We start from the raw sequence: 26,434 nt of genomic DNA, 5'->3' as shown, positions 1-26,434 counted from the left end.
TTACTGGGATGAGATGTCGAAATGCTAAGTAATTATTTAGTTTTTAAAAACCTTGTCAACTGACTATAAAGTAATATGATTGGCAGCAAGAACTTTCTAATATGGAAAATTTTCGTCCCTCCTCCTGCTCTAAACCAAAGCTCTGAAAAAGTATTACCCTTTTTGCCTGAGCTTGCTGCCACTTAACAAAACACATAAATACGGTTGCCAAATGAGCTGCAAGAAATGTCCATTTATCAATTCAATCAGCTGTAGTCTGTGGTATATTCTGTTGTTTGTATGCTATTTTTATTTCTGAAGTAACTGATGACTGTCTGTGTTTGTCAAGAACATTCCTTCCTAACTGGAAAAAAAACGTCAACCATGTAGAAGTAGTACACACCTTAACTCATACTTGTGACATTCATAATCTGATTTCTCCTGCCTTTGCCAAGGAAGTGAAGATTTGAGATTCCTTGCAGCACTCAGTGTTTGTGCTAAATCTTCATAAGGTGGACACTAGAGTACTTCCCCCCCCGCCCCACCTCTGGCTTTTCGGATATTTATCAATGCGAGGTGTTTAAAACTCATGGCAGTTTTCAAAGAACGTAGATGTTAATTGCAGCGGTGGTAACTTTTTCTGCAGTATCAGTGGTGGAGCTGTGCAGCTATGCTATTTATCCTTCTGTTTGGTACAAAATCGTCATACCACATCTCCTAACGCCTGTCTGAACACCTCCGCGCCCATGTGTCTGTGCTGAATCACCCTCCTCCAGTGAGGTATGAGAAAGAGCTATTAACAACACCACCAGCAACAAGTGCTGCCAAAGGCAGGGTGCTGAACTGCTTCAGCTGGGGTGACCAAGCTGCTGTCTGCATGGCAGGAGGGTGGGGAGGGGCGTGAGCAAGCCTGGCACTGATGCGGGGGTTCAGGTGGGCTCCAAGGCAGGTCATCTCCAAACCAGCTTGTTGATCCAGGGTGCTGGGAAAGCTTCTTGACAGCACAGGATAAGCCCATGGCAGGGCAGCAAGAATTAGATACAGTACTAGGGTGCTACTCCTGTTAAGAAACAAAAGATGCTTGGCTCTTGAAGGAAGCAAAGTTAAGAGGAACCTCCCAAATGCTCTCTTAGAAAGAATGAAGTACTAAATAATTGTCCAAAAACCAGGGGCCACATGAATTGCAGATCTGAGGCTCTGTTTCAAGTCCTGTGTATGAAGAAGCTGAATTTCATCTATATCAAGTTGTTAGCCTGTGTGAGCAAAACAAAAAAACCTATGTATACAAATAAAAAAAAGGGAATTGGTGGAGGAGGAAAGCAAGCTCTGCCAAAACTGTGTTTCAAGAGCAAGAGGTCTTTACTTCTTTTATTACTCATTAGGCTTCAGGGGAGTTTCACCTTTAAGTGGATTACTGTCATTCCAGTACTTGGCACTGAAGTATTTAGGACACTTTGCTTGCAGAGTCTGTTTTGTATAAACTGTTTGGGGTGTAAAGCATATCACTTGAATTTTATTTTTTTTTCCCCTTGACTTTGATTGGAATGCAGCTAACTGGTGGGAAAGTTAAGGCTTGTCTAAACAAGGAAATAGTCCAGGCTAGTTCTTCCATACTGGCTGTCCAAACTTATATTTTAATTACAATATGAATGCCTGTGAGTGGATGAGCTCTATTAACAAGGCTTGTCTGCCAGCCTGATGTACTTTTGTCCTCCTCCATTCCAGATGGCCTTATTTGGTAGCAGTGACATCCCAAAAACACACCTGCAGTTTACAACCTGATATTCACTCTCTTATCAATAAAAGGCTCATTTGGTACCCATTGTTGCAGTGATATACGTCTGTAATGTCATAGGCAAGGTTATGCTGTAGCACGGTTAGAGATATCAGCCTGGGAGACATTTTGAGTCATTGAAGACAGTTGGTCCTTTCTTGTGTTAAACACCTTAAAAGCTGTCAACTCAGAAGTCCTGTTTAAAAACCCCAACAACCCACATTAATTTCCCCTGTGTGTTTTCCTTCATCCAGTTACTCCCATTGTGAAGAAACTGTGGAGCTCAGTGCTGTGAGAGGTTGCCGGCAGTGAGGTGGGCTGAGCAGAGATGTCTTCTGCTGGCCATTATACTTGGTGGTGGGCAGTGCCAGGACCTGAATAACAAGTTCTGGGGAAGATCCCTAAATGTACACCTTGGTCTTACAGAGAATCATAACCAGCTGCAGTCACTGCAGATGGACTTGGGGTTCGGGAGACAGATGGACCTTCTTGTCCAAAACCAGGATGATTCTTTACCTAAGGCTGCTTTAAAATGGGGTTTCCATAATGGTCGCAATGGTGAAGGGGAATGCTTCTCCTCTTCCTGGCTGATCTACAGCTATTGATACTGGCAGCACCAAGGTAACGGCAAAGTTTGTGCACAAAGATTCATTCCTGCATTCTCACAGCAGGAACACCTGTTTTTCGAGAGGAAAGCTGGCAGTGAATCAATAAAGATTTAGTATCTGTAATCATGCATAGAGCTGGGGCAGGGAATCCCTGTGTCAAGGATCACAATTTATTATTTTACCCAGTGTGGAAAAGCAATGAAGGGCGTGCGCAGAGGGGAGTGGCAAAGCAATTAACGCAGTTTCTGATCTTTGGCCAACACAGTGCTCTGTGCACTCTGTTATAGGTGGGATAATTTACTGAACAGAAGCCCTGAGGTCACTCTAAGTCAAATTATGTCTGCAGGATGATTGTTTTAATTACTATTTTTAGTTTTGGGTCTGAAAAGGGAGTAAAAGAGCTGTTTAGGGATTCTATCCACTCCTCCTTCTGCATTTGGTTCAAGGTTGAAACTGTTGGCCTTCAGAGAAATACAGGGAGCTGGGATCAGTCTACAGATGGGATGGGTGGGTAATGGGCACCAAACATCCTGACATTCAAGGCCAAGGTGGTAATGGGGAGTTCCTGGCTCCTAGGCCTGCGGTCAGATCACAGGGTTGGTGTTCAGCCCTATTCCCTCCTATCCTCTCACCCCTTCTGCCCCCACCTGCACCCGCAGCCAGGGCTAATAACCGAAACGTACCTCCGAGGAAGAGCAAGTCACCCAACTTGTTCAACGGGCTCCTGCTGTAGGTTTCTTTCCTTTTACCCCACCTCTGAGTATAAACAAAGCGTAGCTGTGCAGTGATGCTGCTGCCAAATGCAGCTCTAAATTCTGCATTAGATTGATTTGAGCCAACTTGAGTGGACGGTATAATGCTGTGCATATGAAAAATATTTTCTACTTTAAAAAAATACCAGTGTTTTTAATGGAAGATGTCCTTACATAAGGGAATGACGGTGCCAATAAAGAGGGTTTGTCATGAAGGCAGAGTTGGAGACACACTGTAAGCTTTCAAGATGACTAAATGTCTTGATAAATGTAGTACTAAGGAAAAATGCCTGTTAAATGCGACCTATTCAAATGATTTTCAGAATTCTGTAGCCAAAAAAATGCATCAATCTCTCTTCTTAAAATGTCAAAAGTTTTTGTTGCTAGGCACTATAGGTACTTGGTTGTTTTTGTCTTTTTTAAAAATTTTTTTATTTCTTTTTGGAAGCCTGGAAACTGAAAAAAAAAATTCTGGCACCAAATCATGGTCTGGATGATGACGTAACGCTTTAGTGCAAATACGTTTCGTGGCCTTTCAAGCATAGGGCACCATCCCCTCCATACTCAGAAAATAACCCCTTAAAATCCTCCCCAAACCCACAAAAACCCACCCAAACACCCTCCTCCCCAACTCTCCCCTCCAAACCGGAGCTTGAATAGCAGTAGAAATAAGGGATTTGACTGAAACAGCAGGTATTTGTATCAGAATAGGAGACAACCTAGAGTACTGTCTTTTATTGGCTGATATACCCAGGAAAAACAGAAAAATACCATGTTAGTTAAATTGGGTTTTTATCCCAGTTGCCAAGTGATTTGAAAGATGTGCCATAACTTGTATGCCTATGAGATTTCATTGTGTTTTGGTGCATATGCAGGGCTTCAGAGAAACAGTTAACTAGGGAGAAGACCAGGCTTACCACACAGCATGACTGCACCCTAAAGAAAGAAAATGTATTTACACACTTGTTTAAATTAATATTCCTGTCCCACCCAGATAATCATGATAATGAGAGATTTTTTTTTTTTAAATAAAAGTGCAGCTCTGTTACACAAGCCAAATTTAGCGTGACATCGCGTTGCATGTAAGTAGCCAAAATAAGATGGTATCTACATTCTCTTATGGAGAGACCTCTTTTAATTAATTCTTACTTTAGAAACATTAAAAATGCTGTTTCTGCTTTACACACTCTTATGTCCCTTCTAAGGTTGGTGGCTTTGGGGTTTTTTCCTTCTTAATGTCAGCCTTTTCTTGATCCTTTTTGCATCTTTTGTCTTTTCTCTTACTTTCCTGCTGCTCATGCTAATTTATTTTTTCTGGTTTAAAAGTGCTCTTTTTCTTCCTTTTTTTAGGTGTTGAGGAAGCTCTGCACTTCCCTACCACCACCAGCACCTCACCAGCCCTTTTTCTTTCAAGTTCTTGCCAAGGTGACATATATTAGGAGCTGATCACAGGTGCAACGCAGAACCACTGCCCACTGCCTCCGTTTTTTTTAATTTTTTTTTTTAAGTTTGCTCTTTAATATTGTGATTTTTTTAAGGGACGGTGTCCGTATTCTTGTGTTTCCCCATAGCGGAACAGGCTTCTTTCTTCTTTGTGGTCTGGAGCATAGTGATAGGGCTGAGGAGCCCTGCAGCATCACCCCTGCTCTTCCCCTCACATTCATCTGCTCTGGCACAGCCTCCCAGCCCCTGGCCTAGGATCAGGAGCAGCACTGAGGACCAGCAAGTGAAGGACAGGAAAGACTCAGCTCTTTTCTTTCCTCATGTCCATGGGGTTGCAGGAGTGAGAGGCAGTCCTGCTCTGCTTGGATGCTGGAAGGAGAGTGTGAACCACAGCCTCGTTTTCAATGTGGAGATGTCATCTCGGCTCCTTCAAAGCACTGGTTAGAGGGAAATGCTTTAACAACAGGCAGAGGGAGGGGTTTATGTCTAGTGATGCCCCATGGGGACCAGAAAGTCAGGTACATAGCTGAAAGTGTGCAGTATTGTTTGCCTTTTCCCTGAACAGCAGTATTTAAAAGGCTGCTTGTGGATGACCTGCTTCCCACTGGCAGCTCTGTCTCTCCCACATTATGACTTTGCAGAGCTTTTGGGTGTGGTTCACTTTGAAGTTTGAGGCAAAAATGGAATACTGAAGGGTAATAGCTCTATCTAGTCAGTGTTCTATGTTGTGCATTTTAAAAAAGTCTGTACAGCATGTGGAAAACTCAAGCCATGCTGGGAACATTTGAAATGCTCTGCTGTTCCATCATGCACGTCATTTGGGGGAAAAAACCAGCCCTACCCATAGTTTCATTCCAACCTCCCTGCTCCCTCTCACCAAGACACTTAGAAGTAGTAATAGCATACCAGAAATGAATTACACTTGAATTTTGAGGTTTAGACTTCAGGCCTTATTTTTGTTGTGTTTTAAAACCTGTAATTCTATGATGCTAATTCCAACTTCAGATGCTCAGGGAAATGCAGTGATTGAATTCTGTTAATAACACAAAAATTAACTGGATTATTTTATCCCTGTTAGTTCAAGAGCATCCTCTAATAATGGTAAGAACCTTATGTTTTCTGCAAAAATGTATTTGATCTGCCTGACAATGGATCCTTGCTTTTGAAACAGGCAGCTCTTCGCTCCCCTTCTGGCTTTGCTTCTCTTGTGCTGATAGATGGTACTAGTATTGCCTCTCGTGATCCATTTTATTGGTATAATGGAATAAAATTCTCCAGTTTTCATTGTCTTAAGTCCCTCATCTCCCCTTATCATCATAATCCTTCTTCACTGCTAATTTGAATTTTTCTTAAATTTAAATGGCCTGCTCCTTTTTCCAGAGATTGGGAACCCCTTGGTGGCAGAGGAGGGTGGTGGATGAACCTTTTTCTCTTAAGCACATCTCATCAGTGACTTTTGTCACCCTAGAGATAGGTATGGTGTGTTGTGCTTCTCCAGGATTTTGAGGTCTGGATGTTTAAATAGAACCGTTTTTGTGAAGTGTGATGAGATTCAAATTACAATATGTCCTTTGAAGCTGCAGTGGCAGTGACCATTAGTCTTGCTAAAGTACAGTTGCATTGGTAAAAGGAATAGTGTCATGGTTTCTATATTTGAGTGCATTAATCACTGAAAAATGTTCCCATTCGCACTTCTAATGATAAATTTAATTGCAAGGTTGAGAACTTGTAATTTTTTTTCTACTTATTTCTGTGGTGCTATTTAAAATTCATCTTCCCATTCATTATTCTGATAGAGTTTAAAATGGCTGCTAGCTATTTTGGGACCTGTGGCTTTGCTGATTAACGAAGATGATTAGGAATGGTCAAGAATAACTGTGCAAGGACAGTATTTAGAGGTGCTGATTTGTTTAAATGATACCTTTTTGTGTCAATATCCAAACCTGATAAATAGCCTATTGGATGTGTCACCTCTTGATACTGTGAGGGTCGTTTCTAGGCCCTGAATGCAGAACAGCTGGTGTTGAGGCAGTAACCTGTGAGATGGCAGGTATGATCAAACTTCTGGCTTGGGAGCTGAAGGAAGGGAGATTTTGAACCATGTTTTATCCTGCGTGTGAGTGCCATGACTAACGGAGTTCTGCCTTCCATGTTATCTCTCCCTGCCTCTGACCCCATTCCTGATGGTCTTGACTTCTGTCAGCTATGGTGTTCTCGGGGGCTGTAAGTGCTGTTTATCAGGAGGTTGATGCTTGATAGGTTTAATTGCTGAAACACCTTCAAAAGTAATTCTCTCCTGTGCCAACAGTTTTGTGGTTGTGCAGCCAAGCAACCACTGATGAGCAACTCCTCTGCTTTGTTTTTGTTGCTCTCAGGGTGTAGACGACATCTATTTTTCTAAATCTGACTCTTCTTCCTTGTTTACGTGCACAATGTGCTCATTTGCAGCACTGTGGTTGACATAACCCATTGGTTTGGGAGTTTGCTCTGAGCTGTGGTGACTGGTCAGACCGATCAGACCATGTTGCCTTCACTGCTGTTGGTGTCTCTTCAATTCATTACCTTGGAGTTACTCATTCTTTCTGCTCTGCTGCTTTCTTCTTGTGCCTTACTTTCCAGTTTATTAGACTCCCTAGCCCCCTGAACACTGACCTGATTGGTGTTTAGCAAGTAGTTCCTCTTCTTGCAATGAGACTGTAGCCTGTGGCTTCTTCCATGCAGAGGAAATGATGCTTTTCAAGTCCTTGCTGTTTTGGTACTAATGTGACACTCAAATATTAATTGAATAAAGTTGACACATCTAGCCAGCTTTCCCCATGCTGCATGGAAAGAAAAAAGGGGCATTGCATGGAAAGGAAAAATAAGTGCCCCTTCTGAGGCTTCATCTCACAGCATGAAGCTCTTTGCTGGCCAAATGTGCAGGCAGCCCCGGGGCACTGCAGGGGCCAGTGCCCAGGCATAGGTGAGGTTGCCTGTCCTCCATCCTTCCAGCTCCCTCCTCTCATCTGCCACCACACTGTGTCCCCCATGTTTGCCATCATGTTGCACCCCCTGCAGCAGGGGAGCCCTAACCATGGCACCTCTCATCAGGCCTTGGGGCATAACCTTCATGGTGTAAGACACCTGGGATCTTTCAGATGTGGTAATGCAGAGCCCACAGCCTGCATGGGGAATACCTTGCTCAAATATTTTCCTTGAATTAAGCCATGTTTACAGACTGATAAGGAATACTAGAATCCCAGGGACCTTCAAAACAGAAGGTTGTGGGGATTCTTGGGTTTGTTTTACTTTCTATATTAGAAGCAGCTGTTATTTTCTTTGTAGATGTTTTTTTAAAAATGAATTTTAAATGAAGGAATATCTGTTACATCCTGTGATTATATGTCCAAAAAAAAAGTTTAAAGCATATTAAATTGCTGAAGCAGAGCTTTCCCTTACTGTGAAACTGATACCAGCACCTTGACTTACAAACTCTTAATGACAGGGCTGTGTGTAGCTTATGAATTAAGTAACTTCATGTACCTTTTCCTTTGGCTCCCAGCTGAAGGAAGCAAGTGCACAAGAGGGCACATTCTTTTGTTGTTGATAGCATTCCGCCTTAACGAGAAGGAATTTCTTGCCTATTGCCCACTGTTTATGAAGTGGAAAGAGATCACAGGTTGTATAATCTTTCTATATATCATTAGATTTATTCTTTTTTAGCATTTCTCTCATGGGTCAGTCGATCCTGCAGCAGGTGCAGTGAGTGGGTGCTGCACCTATATTTTGTTACAGATTGGTGTGAAGTTGGGGAGGTGGGGGTGTGGATGTGGGAAGGGGAGGAACTCGAAGGAGAGAAACCCCCCCAAGTGAGGCAGCAGCAGCTCTGAATACAGTTTGGTTTCTGACTCTCCAGAGCTTTTCTCAGCAACCAAACCCAGACTCCAGGTGCAGTATTCCCTCATCAGTCTGTGAGCATAGAAACGGAGCATCCCTCCTCTTCTTCCCCCACTGCCAAGAGTTTCTGGGTGGTGAATGTCAGTAGCTGGAGTTATTTTTAAAGGCAAGAGGTGAGGCTTGTCGTGCAAAGCTAGGAAGAGGGCGTTTGTTTGCTGAGCAGAGCTGACATCAAAGTAGAGATTGCTGCCTACTGGCTCACTGTTGCCTTATGCCAGGTAATCTTTAACATACCCCTCAGTCCCTGAGATCGCAGCCCAGCCTGCCTGTGTGCATGAGAAACGAGCAGCGTTTATGATCCAGAAGATTGCTTTTTCAGTATTATTTACGTGAGCTGGACTTTGACATTTAAAGGCTCGCACTAATCATCTTGCAAAACCTGCTTAGTGCTCTTAACTGAGCAACTGCTTTCTACTTCTCTTTGCAGGATAATATAAATGTTTTTCTGAAAGCGTGTGAGAACATTGGACTGAAAGAAGCTCAGCTTTTTCACACAGGAGATCTTCAGGATTTGTCCAATCGAGTTACAGTCAAGTGAGTTTTGTGGTTTTGTTTTCTTTTCCTTCTGCCTCTAAGCTCTTTCACAGTCTATTTTTTTTTTTTTAATGTTTGCCTATGGAAAATTCTTCTTTTAATCTGGTACGAGCAGTTCTGAATACTGTGGGGAGGGTTTAAGCCTTGTTAAAGCTAGTATACAAGACTTGCAGAAATGTAATTAAAAAATGAAATATTATTATAATAATACTTGCCTTACAAGCAAACTGTTAATGAATATTTACAACATTTAATATGAGATGGAAACTGTTCAGCTTATTTTAGACTTAGAGAAAAATTGTTAGATGATATCAAAAGCATCACTTCTCTTTATGGTTTGTGATTACCAATGTAAATCTGAAAGGCTGTTGTGGTACTTCTGATATTTACCCAAATGGATTTGAGGCTTAGGTACAGTGTTCCTTAAGGACTGCTGGTTTTGCCACTCCAAATATTAATCAGATGTTTGTCTCTGAGTGCCACATCCCCTGTCAAGGGGTGTGTGTGTGTGTGAGTGGAAATTAAGTACTGAATTGCACAAAGGGTAATTGGCATGTTTACGGAGGTGGGAGTTTTCCTGTGAAATAGAAGTGGCTTCGTTCTGAAATATAATTAGTGGATTTTCATATTTCAGGATTGCTGTGTCTCCTAATAAGAATTTTATCACCAGTTTTCTGAGAGATTAAGGTGAAACTTTACTATATAGACAGATGTTTTAAAATAAATGAGCCAAGGCAAAAATCATCCAAGGGCATCTTGATTTGTTACAGTATGAACTGTTTTTATTATATTGGGACAAAAGGTGAATTTATTGTCTCAAAAAAAAAAAAAATCTTTTGTGGGTTTTTCTGGAAACCTGTCAAGTTGAATGTGAAGGATTGATTCCTGTCTTAAATTACCGGTTTTATCAAAGAGGAACAGGCAGTAATAACTCTGTAAATACAAGGAAAAAAAAAACTGTGAAATGTCATGTAACTGCTTTAATTAGAAAGAAATCTCTTGTAGGTGGATCAGGTGGTAGCCTGTTGACATGCTTTCTGCCTGGTTTCAGAATGAAAGTTCATACTGTTTTGAGGTCTGATACGCGAGATGGCAATATATTTTCCAGTCTTTGACTCATACCCGAAACGTAATTTCTCACTAATCTGGTGTTTAGGGACTTGGCACCCTTCCAGGATGTTGGTATTCTCTCTGCTGGTTCCTACGTCATGCCAAAAGCCTGAGGGCTGGTAACCTCTGCCGTCCTTAAATTATCCACACAGCCCTAGCAAAAGTTATTTTGGTGGAGGTTTGCTCCAAGGGTATGGCTGGGAAGGGTTGGAGGCGGTCAGGAGCTGGTGTTCAACGGCGTCAGTAGCGACAAGCTGGAGCCCCAGGGAGGTCGAGATAGCAAACTGTTGTGCAAGGTGTGTTGTCCAACTCGTCCCGACGTTAAACCGCGGCACCCAAGCGAGGTCAGCCATGAAATTCATCCAGTGGATCTGTAACCGAGGCTTTTTTGGGTCCTTTCAGCACCGCCAGTTCCCTTCCCGGCTCCATGAGCAGAGAGTAAGGCTGGAATTTGAAGTTGTCACAAGGCAACAGGGGTTTTACATTGTACCCCCTCAGCAATGGTTTAATTAGTGTTTTTCAAAAAAGCAGATTTAACTATTGAGTACTTCTTATGGACAGCAATGCAGGGGGTCTGGGCTAGAGTCAAAAGAGCTGCCAGCCATACAACTGCGTTCTTGTGATTTGTTTCAGTATGAGTTTGCTTCTCCACACATTATATATCATATGACAGTCCCACGGTGTGTATTAAATGCTTACAGAGTAATTCAAAACTTCTCTATCTGAGCACGCTGTAAAGTGGTGTCCTAACTATATGAGCCCTTTTGATGTATTTAGGAGGTTGGAGAGGGATGGGAGGGAAATTTTATTCCAAGAAATGAAGGAAATAAGTTACACGAAGATAACTTTCTCCATTGAGAAGTTAATTATAGAAATAATTTGATTACCCAGAGGACAAACTATTCCTCAGAGGATTTTCAGACAGATTTATATGTGTGTCAGGAGAGAAATGCTGTCTGATCTGGAATTTTATCTGATGTGTCTTTTTATTATTTAATAGAAATACATAATTTCATACATTCAAGAGGAATTACCAGTGTCTTCAAAACTTGTAGGATGCCAGTTCTCAGAAAAGGGGTACTATTTGATGTCTTGCTTTTTTGGTATCCTCTGCTAACTCTAGTTTCATAATTAGTAGTAAATAATATCTTGTCACAAAAAAGGAAAACATTTTACCTGCTGACCAATTAAAAACATTTCATTTAACTTTTGGATTTCTAACATTCCTAAGCAAATGCATTTTGCTGCCATATCACCTGAGGCTAATTGCCCACATCTTAAAGCACCTGTGATATGTTGTATGGGATAACACTAACGTGTGCCTCAAGCAGTGTGTATTTTGGCACCACAAGAGGACTGCTGTGTTCTGCTGTTGCACCACTCTTAGCACATGTTTTTTTATCTACCCAAAATAGATTAAATAAACTGGTGCTTAGAAAAGTCAGCTTAACAGGCTGCGATGGCAGAGAATAGGGTGCTGGTAGGACACATGCATGGACTGTCAGGTATGACAAAGGTGCTTGATTTGCCTTGGATACGGAAAATTGGTCAGAGGAAGGTACCATTAAAAGGGTGGGTCTGCTTCTGCTGCTAAGGAGGACACGAGAGTTGTCATCTTATGTAAGAGCAAAACCAGTCTTTCACACTATCTGGGAGGTTGCATCTCTGTCCCTCTCGCACTTGTTTAATTGATCTGACTCCTCTGGTGCTGGGAAGGTCCTCAGGAGGCACATTTACCTTTTGAGGTGGATGAGCTCTGTGAAGTTGTGTTCCATGTGCCTCTCCTGTCTCTGCTGCCTGGCAGTTGTGTGGTATCCCCTTTTTACCTTGTGGGATGTCATATGCCCTCAGGCTTTTGGCATCTTGGACTGCCATCCTGTCCCACCTGGGCAGGCTCCGTTCCCAGCAGGAAAAGTTATTTTCTCCCTGTGCTTTATTTCTGAGCATGCTTGCTGCCTTTCACCGTACCTTTGCTGATAGCACTCTGTCTAATCAACACCACTGCAAAGCCATTCAGAGACACCAAACGCTGTATGTGGTGCAGTGTTCTTGTGCCACCTGAGTTAAGGTAAAGACCCTCTGTTCCTCATGAACAGAATCTGTTCTGAGAAAATAATTTTTCTGTCTGGTGAGCAGGCTACAACTTTCACTTGTATTTTGTTTTCTCTTGCAACTGAGATGATGCACAGGCACGATGTGAAACCCTCCTCAATAATTACTAGAAGTAATCTGGGACAGGAGACTCAAGAATCCTCTTACATACCCAGACCTTTAGTTCCAAGTGATTATGTGATTATTTTTTTTGCAAAGAAAAAGCTCCTTAAAATTTTATTGTTTAGAAGTTTGTGTGAAAAAGGCTGGCTAAAATTACTGGTTGCTGCTCTAAGCCTTGCAAACTTTATGCTTTGCCAGATCAGCAAGATTAGTAGTTGGGTGGTGTGGAAAAATGGTCCTGGCATGGATGGTTTCTTTTCTGCCAGTGAAAATGGGAGTGTGGATTAAAGTCTGAGATTTATAGCTCAGTCTTTCTGTAAATCTGCAGAAGTTATTGCTTAGTGGTATAGTACAGCAATATGTCATGTGTTCCAAGAAGGATCATCCAGATGGACTTATTCCTCACATACCCAGTCATATGCATATCTCTTGTTCAGTGGCTAGTTATTTGTGTAAATGCATATGCCCCTCTTCAGTTCTTTCAGTATATTTGATTTTTTTCGGCCTACGATTTTATTATTTCTAATTGGAGATGTTGTTTTAAAATCCAGCAGTTAGTGAAGGTTTTGTAATTTATTTATACTAATGTAAGACTGTCTTAATACTTCATTTGATTCTTTTTTGGTTCTGTCAAAGTAAGAATGTAATACAAGCTTAGTAACTCTCAGTTGTCAGCATGGTTACTATTTAAAAATGTTAAGCACTTCCTTACCCAGCTCTTTAGGGGTGACACACCCAGTTGTTCCCAGCTGTGGAAGGGTTCTTAATAAAATCATACCATGGAGTTAAAAGGGAGAGTTCACATAGGCAGACACCAAACTTCAGTTCTGATGGAGTTTGTTATCCCAGTTATGCATTTTAAAGGAGGCAGCCTGAACACTCAGACTGAGCGTGTAAACTCGAATTTGTCTTTGAAGCAAATTAATTCTTCTACATGAAAATATTTATAAGTCTGTAAAAAGAGGTATCCAGTTAAAGAATCTCATTAAATTCTAATAATAAATCCAAACAATGGTAGCTTAATCGATTAAAATATTAAACTAAGGAGAAAAAAATAAAATTCACTGCAATATCCTAAATAGCAAACTGTTTTTAAAGCTACCACAGCCCCTGAGTTCTGATGTTGAAGTTTTACCATACTGATGTCATTTTTCAATAATAGAGCAAATTAAAATACTTGGCTTCTGTTAATATTATTACTACATTGTTATATTTAGAGTATGTCCTGAATGAAACTCAAAAACTGAGGCCCCACCTGGAGCACTGTGTCCAGATCTGAGGCACCCACCATAGGAAGGATGTGGACCTGCTGGAGTGACTCCAGAGGAGGGCCATGAAGACGAACAGGGAGCACCTCTTGTATGAAGACAGGCTGAGAGAGCTGGGGTTGTTCAGCCTGGAGAAGAGAAGGCTCCAAGGAGACCTTCCAGCACCTAAAAGGGGCCTAAAAGAAAGATGATGTCACAAAGATGCATAGAATAAGACAAAGGGTAATGGTTTTAAACTGAAAGAGGGTGGGTTTAGTTTTAGATATTGTGAGGAAATTCTTTACTGTGAGGGTGGTGTGGCACTGGACTAGATTCTCCAGTGAAGCTGTGGATGCTCCATCCCTATAAGTGTTTGAGGCCAGGTTGGATGGGGCTTTGAGCAACCTGGTCTGTGTGGAAAGTGTCCCTGTCCATGGCAGAAGGGTTGGAACTAGATGATCTTTAAGGTCCCTTCCAACCCAAACTATTCTGTGATTATTTCCCAAGATACTTTCAGCTATCTCATCACCTTGCAGAACTTGGTATTTGGATAAGACCTTCATCTTTTTGCCTGCACTTTTTCTACATATTCATTATCAATCTTGTAATGTGTTAGTTGTATAAAGCAAACAGAAAACACTGTTGGAGAAGTTTTGCTGAAGTGGGGCTGAGTGCATACATGAGATGAAATAACAGAGCTCTGATTTTGGCCCTGACATTTCAAAATTTTGGGTAGTTTTTAACTTAGTCCATTTAATGTTTCTTTAGCATAGTCTTTTTTTATTATTTTCTAAATCAAAAAAGCAGTCCTGGACAACTTAAAATGCCATGCTTTCTGTAACATTAAGCTCTATATAACTAAAGCCAACCGGAGAGAAGTAACAACTGTTATATGTTGTATTCATCCTTGTGTTCCTGCATTTCAGCTGAGCTTTTGAGACAGGCTCTCTATTTCAGTTCAGAGATAACACTTTCTGAATTTAAAATACCACCAAAAACAGTTGTTCAGAGAATAGATGCTCTCAAAATAAAGCCTGAGAAAATTAAATAGTTGCTGTGTGATATGGCTGTAAACACATATTCTGCACCTGTTGTTCCATTTGGATCAGGGTATATTTCATGTGGTGTTCTTCTGATTATATAAGAGTGAACTGTTACACCAACCTTAAGTATTTTAAGCATATGTACAGAATCACTACCTTGCATATCACAACTCTTGTCTCTTATTAAGAAACCATCTCCTTTTAGGGGTTGTAGGAAGGGAAGCCTTCTAGCAGTGACTTAAGCCAAACAGAGTGCCCTGTAGTACCTGTCTTTATGCTGTAATTTAAGTTACAGTACTGCCAGTGCTTCCTTTCAGTGATGAAATTGCCTCATTTGGCCTTTTGGATGCAGCCACTAACTGTGCAGGTCTAATACGATTCCTAAAAATAAGAGTGAAACAGTAGCAGATAGCTGCAAGCAGGTGTAACTTCTTCCAGTGCCAAGTTTAGCCCCTTAGCAAATTTCTGGTTTTGTGGTAGGAAGTAACTGCATTCTATTTCATTATATAGTAGATACAGATATATAGTATAGATATACAGTGAATCAGAAAATACTCTTTTTTAACAGTAACTGATGTTTCTTATGACTTGAATGTTCTTCCTGTCTAGTCCTGGGGAATACGCTGCATTTCCTGATTCCACCTGTGTTTCCTGCTCAGGGTGCTTTCTTTTGCAGAGTAAACAAAGGCAAAGTGAAATTTCTGTTCTATGGGATGTGTGTTAACACTGTTGGGCAGACTACTGAAGAAAGCAATCTACATAGAAATTCCTGAAAAAATTATCTTTTTGAGTGGAAAACTGTTGTCAGGGCTCTTGGAAATTGTTTTTTGGAGAGCTTTAATTGTAAAAGCAATACCACATCTCAGTCTTTGGAGGAATTTTTTAGGTTTGCTTTACTAGTATCACTCAACTCTTTAAATCGTTTGGCAACTGGGCCGCCTGAAAGCTTGAGGCGTGATGATGAGACACTCCTTTGGGACTTGTATCCTGTTTCGTCCTTCAGGAACAACTGTCGTATTTTGCTCAAAGGAGACAAAGTCAAATATCCTGAAAACTTCTACTTAGAAAAAAAAAAAAAACAAAACCCCCAAAACAAATAAAAGAACAAACAAACAAAACCCCGAACAATCAAAACAAAAAGACAACTATGAAAGAGAGAGAATGCAGGTCAATTTTCGGACAAGTAGTTCAGAACTGGTGTTTACTGTCGATAATTCTGAATTCATGGTCTACTTCCATATTTAATATATTTGCCTACTTACTATATCATCTTAAAATCTTTATTTGCTCAAGAATTTAATGCTTATAATAAGAGGGTATGATGGAGCTGAACCTGAATTTGCTGTCCTGATTTTTCCAAGAAATATGCATTTTAATGTGTTAAAAACTTATTTTCTAATTTGAGCTCAAAATTAAAAAAGAAACCAACCCAAAGCACTCAAACACACAACATGGAACCACCCTTTCCTGCCTTTTTATTTTGTGTGGAATAGAAAGTTGTGAGTTGGATGAAAGCCAAGTGCTTCAGTGCACGAAGTATGAAAATGATTGGACTTAAACTTGTACCTGTGTAAATTCTCTTGCTTACACCTATGTGACTGAAGAGTCAATCACCCCAAAGGCTTCAGCATTTTAGAAACTATCTTTGAATTCAAGCTGAGATGAAGCAAATAAGAGACAGCTTTTTTTGTGAGTCTTGAAAACTGAAATGGAAACCATTTAACCAAAATTTAATTAGGACAATGGATACGGCTTTTTCCCCATTTATATTCAGGGAAATAATATTTTTTACACATGTGGTTGTAACAGGCCTTTATTGTGGTAACTAAGTTTCCTAGTGACATTCCCTTGAAATGGAAAAGTGCAGCACCCTCACTTCAGATTGACTCTTGAACTATTTCTACAACTTAGTAAGTGTGTAAATTCTCTTTTTGCTATGGGCATTGCCAAAGAAATGTATTTGCTTCCTGGGTATAGCCATATTCTAAATATCAAAACTGCTGTATTTATTTTTTTTTAATGATATAACTAATTTCAAGATCAGTCATTTCACATGTTTTACTTTTATTAGCATTTAGGACAATTATGCAGAGATAAAGGAAGAATTGGTTTTTTCAGTCTTGTGAACTGATGTGCTTAAGTGTAAAATATTCATGCTCATGTCACTAATCTGCATAAACTGAAAATCATTCCAGTAAAAACATTGTAGGCAATAAAATATGTTCCAGACTTTGGACTATACCTGCTCGAAATTTACCTCCAGCTCATCAGTGTAAAGTCTATAAAGTGTTGGGCGTGGTGCTATTTACTACGTCTGCTTTATTTTCTGGTCATTATGAATAATATTTGAGATAGACCACTTTTGCTGTTGAGTAATTTAACAGTTAATAATTTACACTTCCTTTATGAGATTATACTTTTGATAGTGTTTGCTTTTACTATTCACCTATTTTGTGAAGATGATTCTGCTATAAGAATGAAGTACTCTGGAGTTCTGTACCTCTACCTACAAGTGTACAGGAGGAGTTTGAACAATTTGGAAAAACAATACATTTAGCATGTGTTAGTTGTATCAGGAGCAATTCATGTATTTCTAGTGACACAGATCCATAGCCTTATATTGGAATTCAGATAGTTCTGCTACAGAAGTGAATGATTTGCTGAAGAAGTTTGCAGTAGCTTTCTGCTGAATGGTGTTGGTTTGTTCCAAGTCCTCATTTTTTATCCTGCTACATTTTAAAAGTATCTGTGGAATAACTTGTTTTCTGTTGGGGGGGTGCGCTACAAAACCATTATTACTGAAAGCTTTTACAATGCTTTTTCAATGTTTGTTTGTGTTAAGAGAAGTGTCTCTAACATTTTAGGATTCCCATGGGAATCCATCTAATTCTTAAATACCTGTATTCATTTTAATCCCCTAACTTCCCAGGATTAAATGCAGTTTATAAAAAAAGTATGAGAGTGAGGACAACATTTTTGATGAGTAGCACTGAGTACCTTACAAAAGAAGGTAAAGAGAAAGCCTGCATTTTTTGGTGGTGGTTCTTTTTTCCTCCATACAAAAAAAATGTTTGTGTCTGATGTTGGAAGTTGAATGACTTAGAATAAGCACGTGTTAGTTAATATCAATTACACAGAAACATGTATGCCAGTTCACTATTCTAAATTGTATTTTACTGCTAAATTGCTAAAGTTCAGTTAGTTTTTCTGCAGACAACTCAACAGGAAGAGCTTCTATATTTAAATAGTGGGGGAAGCTGAGTTCTTGAAGTTTTCCATGGATACAGGAGTTTGCCAGTTAACCATACTCTGTAAATAGAGAAAGTAAAGCTGAACAGTGTATTGACAGTTTTTGATCCTACTTCATACAAAACCCTAGTTTTGGCCATTTTTATTCCTGAGCTTTCAGAGATTTCAGTTCTAATTATTATTACTGCTTAATTGGATCCTTTAAAGTGACATTAATACCTTTTTTTTTTTGCTGTGAATGCTACAGACTGCAATTGGCAATGAAATAACAAATATTCTTATAAACTGCATTTCTAGAGGATTGCAGGGTTGTTTTCATGTCGTCACTGAAACCAGTTAAATAAAATAATGTCTCACCACATGGTTAGATGATAAGAAGGGGTGGAGGATTGGAAATAAAGAGACCTATGTAGCAGCCAATCTTAACCACACAAAGGCATGTTTCTTTTAAATGATAGAGATCTGTTGTTTTAAGAAACAAAAGGAAAAACCCCCACAACAACAAAAGAAAACCCATTTGGAGAACTGTTCTCCAGACTGAACAAGCTGAGTGATCAAGCTCAGGATCTCCAGCCCTATCAATGTCTTTCCTGTACCTTGAGACACCAAATTGGAGACAGCAGCATTACAGAGGTGGCAGAAAAAGTGCTGAGGAAGGGGGGAGCAATGAGGTCTGTCAGCCTTCTGGCCACGCTCCATTTTGCACGGCCACGCACTATTTCATACAGCCCTGGGTGCTGTAGGCCAGTGTTGCCAGAATTGGCTCCTGGATGAGGTTTGGCCCAGCAGGACTGCCAGGTCCACTTCCCCACCCCACTCTGCAGCTACAGGAATTAGGTCCATCCAGGGGGCAGGACTTGAACTTTGTGCTTATTGAATGTCATATGAGGTTCCGGCAGAGCCAGTCCTCCTGACAGCCCCGCCTTCCAGCGTATGTATCCCCTCCCTACAATTCCATCTGCCTGGGGAGGGAGAGTAGTATCAGAACCTGAGTCAGAAAACAAAATTTTGAAAGCTGCTGCAGCTGGTTTCTAGGACTAGAGTAAGAAGGTTGACTAATGCTGATGATATTTTCTCTTTCCTTTCCCTTCTAGAAAAAATGTCCTGCAAATGTAAACACGCACACACCTTTGAACCCAGTATGTACAGATATGCATCAACTGACGTGGATTCCAGTGCGTTATATGATAAAATATTTAACTGGGGCGGGGAAAGGGAGTCCAAGTTCAAAATACTTCTGCTCTTGCAAAGGCTATTAAATTACAGACAGCCACTTGTTCCCTGTGAATAACCACTGAAATATGCTTGTCAGATTTATGATGCAGTAATGTATTCTTTTTAACTCTGTGACCTGATGTTGTAAGATGCCCTCAACTGTGATAATTTTCGGGGGTGAGTGATGTACTGGGTAAAGCACTAGCTAAAAATGCCTGAGTTAACAGAAGGCACAGTTTATTTATGTGTGGTTTGACTTGAAGCTGTGATGTATTTTGAGCATGGAACTGTGCAGTTAGAGAATTACTGTACAATTCCACAAACTAATCCTAATCTGTCCAAATATACCAGTGTTAACTACTCTTGTAAACAGCTTTTAGTAGTAGTTTTTGGGTTATTTTTTTTTCAGAAACTGTGGGGTTTTTTATGTATAAAATAGAAGGAAATTCGGGTTACTTAACTGAGAACAGGAAAATCAGAACAATTTCAATTTTGTGTATGAAATGATGAGTTCTGGAATAGCTAATACTGCTCAGGCCTGAGATAATGGGGTCAGAAATTTTGTGAAGGCATCTGTTCAGTTTTCAGTGCTAGTCAAAAAAACCCAAACAAAGAAAAGTACAACCAACCAAGCAAAAAAAGAAAAGGACCCAACCTGACCCCAGAAAGAAGTACTAGGAATAGGAAAAACAATAGCACTGTGCTGTGCTGCTGTGGTTAATCTGGCATTTGCTGGTGGTGTAATACCATATGAAGCTTTGGACTTGGATCATTTTCCTTTTTGTCACTTTCTCACTTCTGCAAACTCCCCCAAAAGCAGATCTATGGAACTGGAATATCTTCATCCTCATGGCATCTCTCTGACTAAAAGTAGTAATAGCTTCCCCTTCAGGTTTAGTTAGGCCCACTGAGAGTCCTGAGCCTGAAAGAGAGATGATGGACAAAGGGGAGAGCGGGACAAATAAGCAAGCTTAAAACAAAGAAACAAACAAAAACCCCCTAGCAGATGACATGGACAAGTGATTCAACTGGTCACTGCATGCCATGTTACATGAATAGTCAATGAACCAAAGCAAGGGGCAGTAGGCTTCCTTGCCAACCAGTGCTGTGGATGATAAAAGTTTACCTGCGTTCAAGGGATAGTGGAGAAGTTTAAAGAAGGGAAATCTTTTAAGGGTTGCTTAGTATGTAGAAACCACATCTAGCTTGGAGAGTCCACAAAAGAGAAGCATCTTTCCTGCTCTATTTTTACTCTTCCTTAGGCAGCCGCTTGGTTTTTGATCTGGCCCCATGTGGATGTTCCTGTGTGTGGTTTTGAAAAGGCTGCATACAGTAAAAGCTGCTTTTAACTTCTGTACCTCTATGAAAAACTCCAAGAAGCAAAATTAAGGAAAAAATCAAACACAAATCTTACGGAAGCAAGTAATTTGATTTGATAAATCAATCAAGCAATCTGCCATTTTTAAGCTTTAGCAAATGTGGAACACTGTATGTACAGCTCTCTGAAAAGATTAATAAAATCATCATAGGTATCTTAATCCAGACCAGTATCTGACTATTTCTATACGTAACCAGGTTGTGCAATCACAGGGAAAAATTGTTATCATTATTAGCAATTTAACATATGATAGTTTTTCATTAAGCCATTGGAAATTTCATGAAAATCTTCAGAAGAATAGTGAATAAGAAATGGCTGAAAGTCTCTTAAAAAAAGATGGTACATATATTTGCCTATGCTATATTCAGCATCGTTACTTAAAAGCTACTTTTGCTCTCAAAAGATCAGTTAATTTAAGAGGTTTTGTTACTGATTTTGGTATGGGAAGTGTAACTGTAAAATCACACATCAGATGGTTATGTTGAAGGCACACCCACACAGGTTGAATAAGCACAGAATAAGATGCTTTGGTAATGATACTCCTCTGCTGTGCTTGTCCTGCAAAACCCTCTCTCTCTCTGTGCAGAACATTTTATTCTTTGAAATCTGAGCTCACCTCTGGTATTGAATGTTGGCTGCTGTTGAGAAATCATACAAAAGTCAGCCAGTGCTGGTGGTTTAGTAGTATTTGCCATTTCATTGTGATATTTTTATTCCTTCAAGAGGAACAGAATCTCTTGCAAGATGATAATTTTCTTTTTATAAACAACATTTTGTCTTTCTGAAACATTTTCCTCTTTGGGCTGTAAACAAAATCCTTAGTTTAATTCCATTTTCTCTAATACTGCTTGAATAATTTGTGAATGTATTCAACAAGCTAGTTTGATAAATAACTTATACAGAAATCCCTAATTATCCAGGTATGTAGTCAGTCTGGCATTGGGATCATGACCTAAATGACGTGACTGCATTTGTAAATTACTTCTATTTTTTGTTCAGTATTTTTTTTCATTGCTAGGATAAGATTTAAATCTACAAATCCAGGGAATGGTGGCACTGAACAGCACGAATCTGCATGCCTGAGTTTTGCTTGCTTGGGTACCATGTGAGCAATGGGTGCCCAGCAGCTGCTCTCAGTATGCACAAGGCTGCCAGCCCAAGAAGACTAAGGCAGGTGCTCCGTGCTTGTGCTTTGTCAGGTGTCTGCTGAAGTTGCTTGTTAAACTTCCTTCCTTTAATGGACAGCATGAGTTTTATCAGGAGAAAAGCTGCAATGAAGGACTCGTACTTGGTTTTCTCAGAAAGTATTTAGACAATGGGGCATTGCAGTGAAAGGTCAGACAAGTGGGAAAAAGGGAAGTTGCACCCTCAGTCTGCAGATGACACCAAGCTGGGTGGGAGCATTGATCTGTGGAGGGCAGAAAGGCTCTACAGAGGCATCTGGACGGGCTGGATGGATGGGCTGAGGCCAGCTGGATGAGGTTCAACAAGGTGAAGTGCCAGGTCCTGCTCTTGGGTCTCAACATTCAATGCTAGGGAAGAGTGGCTGGAAAGCCGCCCAGCGGAAAAGGACCTGGGGGTGCTGGTTGACAGCCAGCTGAACATGAGCCAGCATGTGCTCAGGTGGCCAAGAAGGCCAATGGTATCCTGGCCTGTACCAGCAAGAGTGTGGCCAGCAGGGCCAGGCAGTGATTGTCCCCCTGTACTAAGCACTGGTGAGGCCATTTTAAATCCTGTGCTCAGTTTTGGGCTCCTCACTACGAGACAGACATTGAGGTGCTGGAGTGTGCCCAGACAAAGGCAACAAAGCCTGGTGAAGGGTCTGGAGCACAAGTCTGATGAGGAGCAGCTGAGGGAGCTGGAATTGTTTAGCCTGGTGAAGAGGAGGCTCAGGAGGGACCTTATGGTTCTCCACAACTACCTGAAAGAAAGTTGTAGCCAGGTGGGGGTCAGCCTCTTCTCCAAAGTAACAAGTGACTAAGGCTAAGAAGAAATGGCCTCAAATTGTGCTAAATGGCCAATCAATTGTGCAGTTTAGAGTTGGGTATTAGGAAAATTTTCTTCAGTTAAACACTTGCGAAGCATTGGAACAGGCTGTCCAGGGCAGTGGTAGAGTCACCATCCCTGGAGATACTTACGAGACTTGTAGATGTGGCACTTGGGCACATGGTTTAGTGGTGAGCTTAGCAGTGCTGAGTTAATGGTCAGACTCAATGATCTTAAAGGTCTTTTTCAACCTAAACAATTCTATGATTATATCTTAAATAGGATTCAGGAGAGATGGAGAAACAGTGAACTGGAAATTTCTTCTTGTCACCTGTTGCCCAAGAATGTGTTTGTGTGGTTACCGTAATTTAAAAATTACTTATTACTGTCTGATCAGTCAGAGGGGGAAAGAGTGAGAGAGAGAAGAAGCTTGCTTATCTCCCAGGGCAGGAATCTTTTTGATGGACATGTACCGAAGGCACGTGTACATTACTTATAGAAGGAGCTTTTGTTTGCAGAATTTTTGTCTGGAAAGCAAATATGTTCAAGCTCCTAGAAACTGTTTGGTCAAGCTTTATTGCGTGTAGGTTTTGGCATTCAACATTTAATGGAACATGTTACTGTTATTTGTGCATCTGTAGTCACAGGAGAGATTGTCCTCCTTAAAAGCTAAAGTAAGCAGAAGTGAACACAGTGGAAGAAAACTACTAAACTTTGGAGGTTTTTTCCTACCTTCACCCGTGAGAGAGTACTCCAGCTAATTAGTTCAGGTTGCTTCAACTCTTGGTAATGTGATTTCTTTGTTGATGCAATTTTAAATTATGAATATTCCTTTCAGTTTCAAAACTAGTATATTGAGATTTTTAATTTTTTTTTTTTTTACTTTGCCAGTAAAAAACTCCATAATCTGCTTTTACTGTAAATGAAGAGGAGGTAGCATCTGTTTGGTTTCTAGTTCCTTCTAGGTTATAGGTAGTCTGTGTGCCACCGCTGCTATTTGGAATAGCCCTCTGATAACTCTTCAGCTAATTTGGGATACCTGGTAAAGATGCTTTCCCACTGTTTTCATTCTCTATTGCTCAGATGTCTCTGCCAGGCAACTCGCAAAACAAACAGCAACACCGGGTCAGCTTCAAAGAGTGCACACTTTGAAGTAGAAAGCAGATGACAGTTATGAAAGGTTAGTCTTTAGTGGTATTACAAAAGGTAGCTGTATAGGCTTCCATGCATTTGCTTATTAAAGTGTGTAATGTCCCAATCCTTATGTACAAAAAAATAATTAGTAATTCTTAGAAAACATTACTTTGTACTTTCCCTAGTGGTAGAGGATACAGCAGAGATTAGCTTATGGCCTGAATTTGAAAGTGTGTGACTCTTATTAAAGTGATGGCCAACACAGCAAGATACAGGAACAAAGAGAAGAGACAAACTGGGTATAGATGGTCAACTTAACAGTTTTAGAAGAGAGAGGGCAGCAAAAGTTGTCTCATTAAAAAAACAGGTTGCAGTCAATTCTGATCTTTGTGCCTGCAATAAAATTAATAATTACCTAAGAGAATAAATAGTGTGATATTGTGTTCACTGGATAATTATATGTCTAATTTTTCATAGAGAATTGCTTTTTGTTTTGACTAAAGCTGTATTACCACTAGTGGTTCTCCCTGGCCAGTCTTCAACTTGTGAAAGAACTTTGGCAAGCCTTGCTTTTACCCATGAAACACAGGATACTCTATGCAAGCTAAAATTAGCAAAAATAAAAGCCTTTATGAAGGAAGTAGAATTTAAAAACAATTTTTATTTCTGTAAGTTGCTCTGTAATCATGAGTGTGTTAGTGAACTTATTTTTGAGGGGAATTGGTATGACACTCAAAATGAGTGCATATGAGATTTTACAAATTGAAAATCAGCACAGACTTAATTTAAATGTGCATTTATGTATTTTAAATGGCCTGTTTACTTCACATCCAATCTGTTGATTTCTATGCTATCAGCATTCATCAATTTCAATGTCACTGCTTAAAAGGAGAAGGAATTTGGGAGTGCATATGAGATGAGAGTTCATTTTTTCATCTTTGCAAAGAATGACATCTCTGTGCTTTTATTTTATTATTCTTTTGCTGGTGGCTTTGCTTTTTGAAGGATTACATGGTTTTTGTTGGTAACTTTATTATGCAAAAAAAAAGTTCAAATATATTTACCTGCGTACCTATCCTGTGTCAGGGTTTTTCCTTCAGGGCCTTAAGTAATAACTATGTTACTTTTAATAATATTTCAAGTAATTACATGTTTGACATTCTGTCTGGAGTTCATGCAACAGTTTTGAATTTTTTTTTCCTAGCAGAAGCTTCCACAGATTTTTTCCTAGCTGAAAAAAACTTGGGGTGCATATTTCACATGTATTCAATATGCTGTTTTCTAAGGGAAGAGTTTTCAGTGCAGTGGGGCAGAAGGCTTCATATTTATCTTCTTTCTCTTTGAGCAGTAAATATCTGACTATTGGAGCAGTTCTGAATCAGCGTCTCTCAATAATTTAGTGTCCAACAGATGGCTGGTTTGTTATATCGTGAACTGCTTTTGATAGTACTTATTTCCATCACTAAAGATGATGCTTGCATAACTTTCACTGCAGTATAAGCTATTTTTTGAGTATCTTAGGAAACCTGTGCACTGTCCTACTCTGCCATAAATGCATTTCCTTGATGACGAAGATTGTTGTATGTCTTTGTACCTTCACTTGCTAAAAAAAAATCTGCAAAAGGGATTTCTATTAAATTTATTTTAAAATATATTACTGTAGCAGGTTAAGTGGACCACTAACTGCATCTACATTGAAATGGAGAGAGGATAATATATTAAGAGCACTCCAGCTATGTTTTCATGGCCTTTTCCACCTGTCTAACTTCATGCAGTAAGCAAGTGGTAGCCTATCTCAAGATGCTTTCAGTGTTGTGTGGATGATGTGGTCAACAGTTTGCAGTCTGACAACCAAACTTGATGATAATGCTCAAGCTTATCATCCATGTGTACTATCTGTGGGTCAAAGGGTGAAGGTATGCTCGTCCTGCTCCTTTCTCCTGTACTTTCTAGTGGTTACCTTCCTGTCAAGGAATAGCTGGGTTTTGCTGCAATTTGGCAACCTATTCCTAAGCCATCAGCAGAGACTGCTGTATCCTGTCCTCATTGGAGGATACTATTGGGTATTCCTCCACCACAATGAGTTAATTTCTTCTTGTAGCTCTGTTAGCCTGGAGGTGAAAAGGAGGGGAGATCTTGGTAATTATTCTGTCTCACTGTTGCAAGATGCACGTTGGTGATGAGACCACTGAGATGACTTTGTGTTATTTTTCTGCAATTGTAGTTTGTTTCAGGTAGAATTAAGTCTAATCAAGAGGGGAAACATCCCATTAATTTTATTGAACTGCCTTTTAATTTTTCATCTTGTCTAGATTATCAGTCTTAATTGCAGGATGATGGTAAAGTCTTGGCTTTTCACTGAATTGTAAAACTATGAATATAGTGACAGCACTGTTGCTGTTGGGATTTCTGAATAAAAAAGGGCCAAAAACTTGAGATCAAAAGGAATACTTCCATAGACAATTCCAAGGTAGCAGGTCTGGATGTAGCAGTTGCTAATGCAGCATGCATACTGTCCCATGGCAAGCTGCAGTTGTAGTAAACTGGTGCCATTGACATACTTTTCAGTTTAACCATTAGTTTGATAAATTTGCAATGATTAAATGCAATAATGATTCTCGTTCATAGGGGTTTTGAGACACACTTAGTTTTCAAAAGCTGTGGATTCCTAGATGAGAGTCTCAAGGTTTTTGTTAATCTTTTCTTGGTGAAAAAGAGTGCCTATTTTTCTTGTAGAAGTCGTGAGGATTGTTGGACAAAGAATTTGTAGAATAATCCCGTCAAGAGCCTGAGGGTTTGTGTTATTTTGGCTCTGTGGTTTGATTGACTTCA

At 40.0% G+C, this 26,434-nt stretch overlaps 1 protein-coding gene across 17 annotated transcripts in view; it reads left to right on the top strand.

Moving 5' to 3' along the window:
* Window positions 1–26,434, top strand: part of LMO7 (LIM domain 7) — a 131,997-nt gene that overhangs the window by 48,664 nt on the left and 56,899 nt on the right. For 15 of the 17 annotated variants that reach the window (XM_042029640.1, XM_042029638.1, XM_042029644.1 and 12 more), the window contains exon 4: window positions 8,920–9,026. In XM_042029640.1, coding sequence (XP_041885574.1) covers window positions 8,920–9,026 — 107 coding nt within the window. Of the gene's footprint in view, window positions 1–8,553; window positions 8,711–8,736; window positions 8,822–8,919; window positions 9,027–26,434 lie in introns of those variants that run through there. The other 2 variants (XM_042029649.1, XM_042029650.1) reach the window with 2 other exon arrangements.

This window comes from Corvus kubaryi, unplaced genomic scaffold (assembly GCF_017639235.1).
Source record: "Corvus kubaryi isolate FWS band 111438036 unplaced genomic scaffold, C.kubaryi_AGA036_p1.0 37328, whole genome shotgun sequence".
In the NCBI taxonomy this organism is placed as follows: Eukaryota; Metazoa; Chordata; class Aves; order Passeriformes; family Corvidae; genus Corvus; species Corvus kubaryi.
Note: the sequence above shows the minus strand (reverse complement) of the source record. Positions and strands in the feature narration are given on the sequence as shown.